Below are 8,658 nucleotides of genomic sequence, written 5' to 3' on the forward strand. Positions count from 1 at the left end.
AGATTATACCGCGATATCAACATAATTTTTAAAATAAACCTACTATATGCACCAAATAAAAATTGTTTTTCAATAACAATTTATTTTTTTTTAAAAAAAAATATCCTATTGAATAGTTATTTTCTTCGGCACAATAACCTGGTCAATTGCTCATTTACTTTGTTCATCCCAGAGGCCTTTTTGGTAATGGTCAAAGCGAAACAAGTGTAAAACTCGATGGCAAGATAATAATCATACACACAAAGCTTAAATAGTTGAAGAAGGAGTCTACTGAAGAGAACCGAACGCAACATGTAGCCCAAGAAACCTTTAAAAAGAACTTTGACAGTCAATAAGAATCATTAAAAATATTTTCAATTAAATAACTAAAGCCAGCTAATACATGACAAAATAAAACTAAACAAGAGGACTTCGAAGCATCTTCCTTCTATAAGTAATTTAAAAAATATATAGAGTTATAACATCGTTACTGTATCCAATGCCTCTTCGCCCCATCCAAGTCGATGACCTTGACTAACGTAAACCCTTTCATGAATGATGATTCTCTGACAATAACGTTTCACTAGCCTTGAAGGTCTAGCTATTCGTAAGTTTCCTCGTGTGATCTTGTAGTTGCCATCGTATGAAATAATTTCACTATCACGCTTCTCAATTCTCTCTGATAGAAGTGATTGTGTTATACTGTAATGAAGCGGTTTTAAATCTAAAGATTGGGAATGTTAATATGTTTATGTTATCGCATTTTTGCTCTAGCAAAAAATACACCAGCTAAGAGACCTGCAGAGGTGGGGTTTAAGCTTGTCAATTAAACGCACGCCACATACAAAACACAGAACCGGAAAATGAAGATAGCTTACCAAAAACAATGCTCAACAGATTCTCAAAGCTGGTCGGAACTTTAAAAAGAAGGATTCCAGCAATTGAAAGCGGAATCTTATTTAGCGATCCTACAAGGCTGCAAACTCACATCAGCAGACAATTAGCTCAAGCTATTTGAACGATATGCAAAATGGAAGTATGCATCATTGAGCAGGATTATAGAATATAAGAAAAATATAGAGATCTCTGATCAACTGCGTAAACCCAACAATTTGATTAAGCATTTGATTCAATATTAAATAATATGTAGACAAAAGTCCTAGGGTAGAATGGATCATCATCAAACTAAGTTTTCCTGACTATAAGCAATGGCGACCAGACCATGTGTGGATGGTGGGTGGGCAGGACAAATATTCAGACTAAAATAAAAAGTGGTCATTATTTGAGTAAATAAGTAGTGTGACTGAGGATGGATTGACAATGAAATTTAACAAATTTAGTTAGGCAAATTAAGGATTTTCTGCCCTACCTGTATGTAGTTGCACCTGTCTGATGAAGAAACCACATTGAAGTGAAGCTGATAGCAAGACCTAGAAACCCACTTAAAGTTGCCACCAGCCAAAACATAGGCATCTTCAAAAGTGGCCTGCCAATTCATTCGACAATTCATAAGACTGATAAAGAGAGTGCTTCAGAGAATGTAATGAATTTCAATTGATACGGGCAGCAGCTCACAGTAGAAAATATTTCACTACGTTTTAGTTAAGAAAATCTTTTAGTCAAAACGTCTAACATAAATTCACATGAATCAATTTAAATTTCAACACTAAATATTTGGTGAAAGTATTTTGTATATGCAATAATTATCAACTATATCTTTCCGAAACAATCTTTTCCATTAAAAATTGAGACATCATTGCAGAATCAAAATATTTTTGCTGAATAACATGATTAGTTGGTCCCAGAAATACAGAATTGTAAAACAATAGACATGAATCTCGGCAGCAAAGGTTATGAGAACTAGTCAGCCCAATGACATGCCTAACTTGTGTTTTTATATTTATTTTTCATTTCCTTTTTCAAGAAGTGTAATAAAACAAATTAAACCTATTGCGGATGCTATTATCATCAGAGTTTGAAATCTTATGTCACCGACGGTCATGTGGGGGGCACGGGCGAAAAGTAGCATTCCAATAAATAACTGAAATCAATACCATGCATAATAACCTCCTTTCCAACCTGTGTTGATTGTGCAAATTAGTATTATGTTGGGCTGACAATATACTTTGACAGTGTGATGCACGTCAAATGAATTCCAACAATATTTATTATTATTTAAAATCTATTTCCTCTAAAATTCTAACTCAATTATAGAAAATATAAGCGAATGACATTAGATGAGTAAAACTCATCTAAATTTATGTAGGCATTCTTTAGCACATGCTGAATCATGTCAAGTATTGGCACAAAATAATAAGAAAGTTTTAATTAATTGACTATCTTATTGCTACAATTTTATTTTTATAAGTAAATAAATTAAACAAAAAGAAAAGGTATCAAAAGAATAAAACTCATCTATGTTCATCTCAGCAATAAAGCATATCAAGTGTTAGCATAACATGGTACCAAAATTATACTATTCCACCCAGAGACAAAAAACCAACATGAAATAATAATTTAAACTTTGTTCGAAGCTATGTAGTTGTCTTTTCATCTCCTTTCTTTCTCCTCTTTCAATTTGCCATTAGCACCATCAGTTGGTACATCATCACATTACCAGACTCATATTGTTCGATTTAAAGATAAAAATTCTAGCACAGCACAAGATTTTTGACCTTGATTATCTTCTATGAAAGCTCGAGTTAATACACAACACTCCGCCGAAACTAAACTATCAATGTTAATCAATTGATGACGATCAAACTACCATCACAATGTTTGTAGTCTTTTTTATGTCAGATGAGAAAAAAAAAATAGCATACAGTTCAGATAATTCATGTTCCAGAATCAAAAACTGAAGCAGCTCATAAAAAATATTACTACAGAAAATCAAACAATGTATGTAGTAAGAAATCAACATAAACTACTCACGTTTTACAAAGATAATCAACTTCATTGAAAGCAAATATAAGAAGAAGTCCCAGAGGAAGAGAAAGGATGTTATTAAGCAAAACCATTGAAAACTCATTTAAGTTCCCTGATTTGGTGACTTGCTTTGCAGTATCCATAACTCGCCGTAGTGTTAACTGAGGTGTAGGAAACCCTTTGTTAGTTCATTGAATAAAGAAACAAAATTGTCACATTTACAAAAATTGTGATCAATAATATCAGATTCCTGGTTACTCAACTATTATACATTAAAAGATAGCAAAAAAAAAAGCAAGGTCAAAATAGAACACTTCAAATACTGTAGTTAGACTATTGAAATTTTTTTCCAAATAGGTTCAATATAGTCAATGAATGGATTGCAATACGTTGACTCCAGTGAAAATTGGCCAATTTGGAAAGAACATGTATGGCTAGTAAGTTCCAATATTCAGGTGTTAACCTACAAGCTCCAACATGGTAACAGTATATCACTCTTGGAATATACTCTCACATATCAGTCTAAATTTAAGTACATAGAAATACCACAAATCAAACAAATTATGTCAATGGATATAAAACATTTTTCTCCTTGCAAAACATGTAGGTAACCTTGCTTAATAAGTTCTAGCTCATCTTAAAAACTATTTTGCTAGAGTGCCTTTTATGTCTGTACTCAATTGGCTATTGCAATCAAAGAAGCAGTGCCCAACACACCATATTTGGCTGCCAATCCATATTTCTTTGACAATGAAGAAAATTTTAAAGAGAAGAAAAAATGAAGTCCAAGAACTTGTGACGCTAGTGTTCTATAACAGTTATAAATTTGTAAGAACATATTTAGACAAAATAAGAAATGAATTGATGTGACTCGTTATAATCACTGATTGGCACAAACATGGGATGATCTTTGAATCTGCAGAGTAAATCAGACATAAAAAACTGACCGAATAGGATGCTGTCAGAAAACAATTTAAGATTTGCCATGCATAGCCAATTGAGCTAAATGATAGGTCCGTTATCCCTCCAGAAATTGCCGAAACTATCTGCAGAAATAGTCAGTGTGTGATATTGAAGAAATAACATGTTACGCCAAAAGGCATGATTCTTAAAGAAAAATTTCACTAATTCAGAAAGGGAGCATAATCTATTTAAAAATGAATATCAATGAAGTAGCTAAATGAAAAAAATATATATGCCAAGCAGTGCAAAGAATATTTGATAGCTTCTCACCAGGCAACCCATCTATGTCCATCTTTAACAGTTAACGAGATTCCTAGACTAGTCATATGTACATAAAATCATTTCATACCACTCAAATATATATATATATATATATATATATATATAAATTGCATGCTTAATTTTTTCTGCGCTTGATAAGGAAGTACCATTAGGATCAGAGCTGTCCACACTTTCCTGTCATGATGCTTCATGAAAAGGTACATCTCACCGATAGCAGTAATGACATTGGTAACATTCTTAAGAACTGTTACCATGGCAACATTGATGTATTTTAAGCTGTGACAGGAAAAAAAAATCGATTAGCATTATTTGAACAAGTATCTTCAATTATGGGATAGTAATATTTAGTCACACAAGATAATGTTGAAGCGTGAGTCACTACTTATGCAAGAGCGTGAGTCGCTACTTATGCAAGTAAGCTATAAATAATAATGTCTACTGTGGAAATAATGAAAGATCGACCAAACACAAACAAATAAGATAGAACTGTATCACATGATACTGCCAAGATTTAGAAAAAAAGAAAATTTATAGTCTAAGGAAATACAGAACTAGGATCGAATTTTTCCAACAAAAACTAACTGGGAAAGCTAACTACCTAATTTAGAGATAGATGCAATGCCAGTTTATTGACACAAAATCCATCATGTCATGTGAACTGAGTGATTACAAGAAGCCTGGAGATAACAGTGTTACACCCTACATTGTTCAGGCCCTCAAGTGGAAACGTAGAGCTTTAAAGAAAGGCTACTTGATTTTTTTCTGAAATAGAAAGGAAAGAAGGCTGTGGAGGAAAGGAACAAGGGAGAAGCACATTCTTTTGTTTACTTGGAACGGAAAGAGGAACCAAATTTTTTCTTCCTGACTCTTTCCAGCCAAATAGTATGAAAGCGAAGAGAGAATAGGAGGCGAGCATATTGTCCAATTAGTTGAGGAAAAAGCCAAGAGTTTCCGAGTAATCTCAAATTGGTTGCAAAAATTCAACTGAAGTTGTCGACTATCGACTATTACTTATCATGATTTATTCTTTCTTTTGTTCCTCACCCTCAAGCACCACCCCCCCCCCAAAAAAAAAAAAAAACTCCCTCTAACTACGATGGTGAGATGTTGAACTCAACAGCTTGGTTTGTGCTTCAAAAGGGTACTCATTGAATAGAATTTTCTTCCAAAACTCCCCTTAAACAGGTGTTGAATTGAAGAAAACTCTAATGGATTGCCAGTAAGAGATAGACAAGGCAACCAATATTTATTCATTGAGATGTAAAAGAGAAAATTATGTGAAAATCCAACAAAAATTTAATATTATTTCAAGGGTCAAAAGAAGATATTGGAAAAGAGAGTTGAATAAGTTATGGCATCTACAAGAGAAAAAAAACAAATATTGAAAGAGAAAATTAGCCGAATATAAATTTTAAGGAGGCAGAGCAAATAAAGAGATTCGATATAAGTGTTGTGGACAAGAAAGTGAGATCAAGGTTTCAACATCTCTTGTGAGAAAGGAGAGATGCTATGAGAGATAAGTAAATTCCTCATCATTTTACCCCAAGAGAGATAGAAGATAACAAGACAGAAAATACAAGAGAATGAGAAAAATTATGATTACCTGGAATTCAATGACTAATCTTACTAAAAAGATTTTTAAAATTAAAAATTGCACATCAACTTTATATCTTTGTTTGCATAAGTACAATAATTTTAATTACTAGAAAGTTTAGCTGATTTGTTTTCCTTTTTTCCTTATTTATAGTAAGTACTTATGCATTCTTACTGTAGTTAATAAGTTATATGCTTTTCCAAATAGAATAAAGTTAAATACTTTTTTTTATTAATACCTGCATACATATCAAATGTACCCAGATGCAGAACCTCTGGTATTAACGCATAGATAAGTACTTAGAGTTGACACAAAATGAAAAAATACAGGATTATTTGTACACTTCTATTAGCTTTCATGCATAGCCTTTATCATATTGATATAATTGCTAGAGGTGTACAAAGTGTATATATAGCTGATGGTCTTTTTACTTGAATTAAATGAGGTGGAATATACTAGAAGAAACAACAATTTTTAAGGGAGCAAGTACAATATGCGACTAATCAAAGAAGGAAAATGAAAGTAAAGAAGATAACTTTATGGCATTTCCTGGACTTATCTAAATACTACCTCTCAATATTGATGCAGGGTATGCAACTAAGTGACAAATATTAAAGAAATTGCATCTAGAAACTTGTCATACCTAAACATGCTTGTGACAAGCATCCCAACAAATATTATATTCACTGGTAACCAAACTTTGATTAATTTCCAAGTGAGTGGTTCCGTTGATACAACACCAAATGAAGTCAAAATGGAGACTACTACGACTGAAACAAGGTTCTGCAAGCAAAGAAGTTGCATTCAAATATAAGTCATTTTAGTCGTTTGAAGCAGTAATGAATTCAAAATATCATGATGTAGGATAGAAGCAAGGAAATAAAGGTTATATGCAACTACACCTGGTAAAGCATTAGCGATATCCCAGCATTAAAATCATACCCAGACAACACTACCTTGTTGACAAGTATCATACTACATGATGATAAGCAGTATGCAAGACCAGATAGAAAAGCTTGGTTATTCAACTTTAGAGGTCTATCATAGCGTAAAGGTTTATCCCTTTCCTTTTCAACTTTACCATCTTCTAAGTCCACATCATCTTCAAAGGATCTTACACCAGATAGTGGCCTGAAGATGAATATAAATGCTTAGAAATTGGATACATGAAATCTATGCTTTTTAGATATGTGCATAAGATCACAAAAGATGATGCAACATGTAGCAAATATAAAATGAAATGTGAAAACAAAACAAGAAATATGAATTAGTAGCCACACAAGATAAAAGAAATATATGCATATGAGAAATATTCATGAATTTATTCCAGATTGAAGAAATCAATATTCACTATGCTTCATTTATAACATTATGAACTTAAAGTTTTGTAGCTGTATGGAATTATTATTCAATTTAGAGTATTTATTGCAAAAAACTGTCCAATCAGTATCATGTGAAATAAACATAATCTTCATAGTTACACAATATCAAAGTAACAAAGTGATCAATGAATTCTTTTGCATTAACAATGGATATTGTCTTTAAGTAACTATCATTAACATTTACTACTTAGATTGCTCAGTTAAATGAGCAATTTTACAATTAGTATGGAATACCAAAAAAAATAAAATGGATGAAATAAGCTGAAACAGCAAACGTCAACACAAGCACTAAACTGAAATTTTCATTAAGAAAGTAAAAAAGGAAGCGTTATTTTTAAGTTGCAAAATGGTTTTCTGTTGGCAAAAATAAATATCTGAAGGATAAGCTTATAAAATAGTCATTGAGAAGAAAAGAAAAAAAGAAATGATACTTAACATATATGAAAGAGATGATAAGTATCATCTTGCCTGCTAACGTCTCTTCTTCCACTCACTACGGGACTTGTTGCAGGACCTAGTAAACTTCCATCCTGATCATGGCTCACCAAACCATTTCTTTCTCCATTCAAAAGTAAACTACTGTTATCTTCATAGTCAAGTCTTCCATGATGTCCATCAGGAGAGTTCAGAGGAGCATGTCTGGTAATTGAAGGGAAGAGGGATAAGTAAGTTTTGGTATTTCGCCAAACATGGTAAAAACAAGTGCGCTTCAAAAAGTAAGATGCAATGCCACCTAAATTCAAATTCTCCATACGTATACTAGTAGAATTAGAGGGAAAGCGAAGAAGACGACTTGGCATTTGATAGTCCAGTTCCTCTTTCACCACAAACAATTTACACAAAGAACTAGTTCTCCACACACAAAGGCTAACTCACAAAAAAGAATATTATCGCTCATTGATCCCTGGAAACTAGTAAACCTAACAAGAAGTAAATTTTCCAACCAAAACAAGGAAAAAAAATCCTGTAAAACATAAAACCCCAACACAACCAAACTCCATTCACAAATATCAACCCCAAATACGCCACAATCAGTATAAATCCCCGAAACAAACTGAATAAAGTCATTCGGCCTTCCAGGGCGGATCAACAATACAACCTTTTAAGCAAAGAGTAGGAGCAATGCTTACGTGAAGCCCATCATCCGACGATAAAGAAGGAAAGACCAACGAATCCGAGTATGAACCACGCCAATGCCCTCCCCTTGCAACGAAACGAGAGAGGGCAGCAGCAAGGATACGAGCAAATCAAATCGCCCCCATTAAAAAGAAACGACGACGAAGACGAAAGAACGAAAGTCATCTAGCACGTAACGTTGACTAGTCCAGTTACAAAGGCCTAAAAATTTAAAGAGCAAAACTTCCGTACTCGCGCCATTGTACCCAATAGTGTACCAATATTTTTCAGGGAGTCAAGACGACGCGGTTGGCGGGTCCTCCAGACGTGTCAATTCATGAGTCCAAGGATTTCTAGGGTTCTCCGTAATTTTTTTTTTTTGTGACTTCACTGTCCGGAATAAATCAGGAAAGCAAA

General features: G+C 33.3%; 1 protein-coding gene across 1 annotated transcript; it reads right to left on the reverse strand.

The window, feature by feature from the left end:
- Positions 1-294: 294 nt before the first annotated feature.
- On the reverse strand, positions 295-8,436 carry LOC122012325 (GDP-mannose transporter GONST1-like). The gene is made up of 10 exons (XM_042568822.1): positions 8,256-8,436; positions 7,594-7,764; positions 6,646-6,874; positions 6,387-6,526; positions 4,296-4,425; positions 3,852-3,950; positions 2,911-3,065; positions 1,349-1,465; positions 858-955; positions 295-777 (listed from the first exon to the last, which is right to left on the reverse strand). Exons 1-10 carry the CDS (start codon positions 8,267-8,269, stop codon positions 734-736), a joined length of 1,197 nt encoding a protein of 398 aa, XP_042424756.1. The 5' UTR covers positions 8,270-8,436; the 3' UTR covers positions 295-733.
- Between the last annotated feature and the right edge of the window lie 222 nt (positions 8,437-8,658).

This window comes from Zingiber officinale, chromosome 8A (genome assembly GCF_018446385.1).
Source record: "Zingiber officinale cultivar Zhangliang chromosome 8A, Zo_v1.1, whole genome shotgun sequence".
Classification (NCBI taxonomy): domain Eukaryota; kingdom Viridiplantae; phylum Streptophyta; class Magnoliopsida; order Zingiberales; family Zingiberaceae; genus Zingiber; species Zingiber officinale.

Coding starts and splice junctions, on each gene's coding strand:
- LOC122012325 (XM_042568822.1), bottom strand. Junction 6,527..6,645: donor TATCGCTAATGCTTTACCAG/GTGTAGTTGCAT, acceptor CTTTGCTTGCAG/AACCTTGTTTCAGTCGTAGT. Junction 778..857: donor TCTGTTGAGCATTGTTTTTG/GTAAGCTATCTT, acceptor CCACCTCTGCAG/GTCTCTTAGCTGGTGTATTT.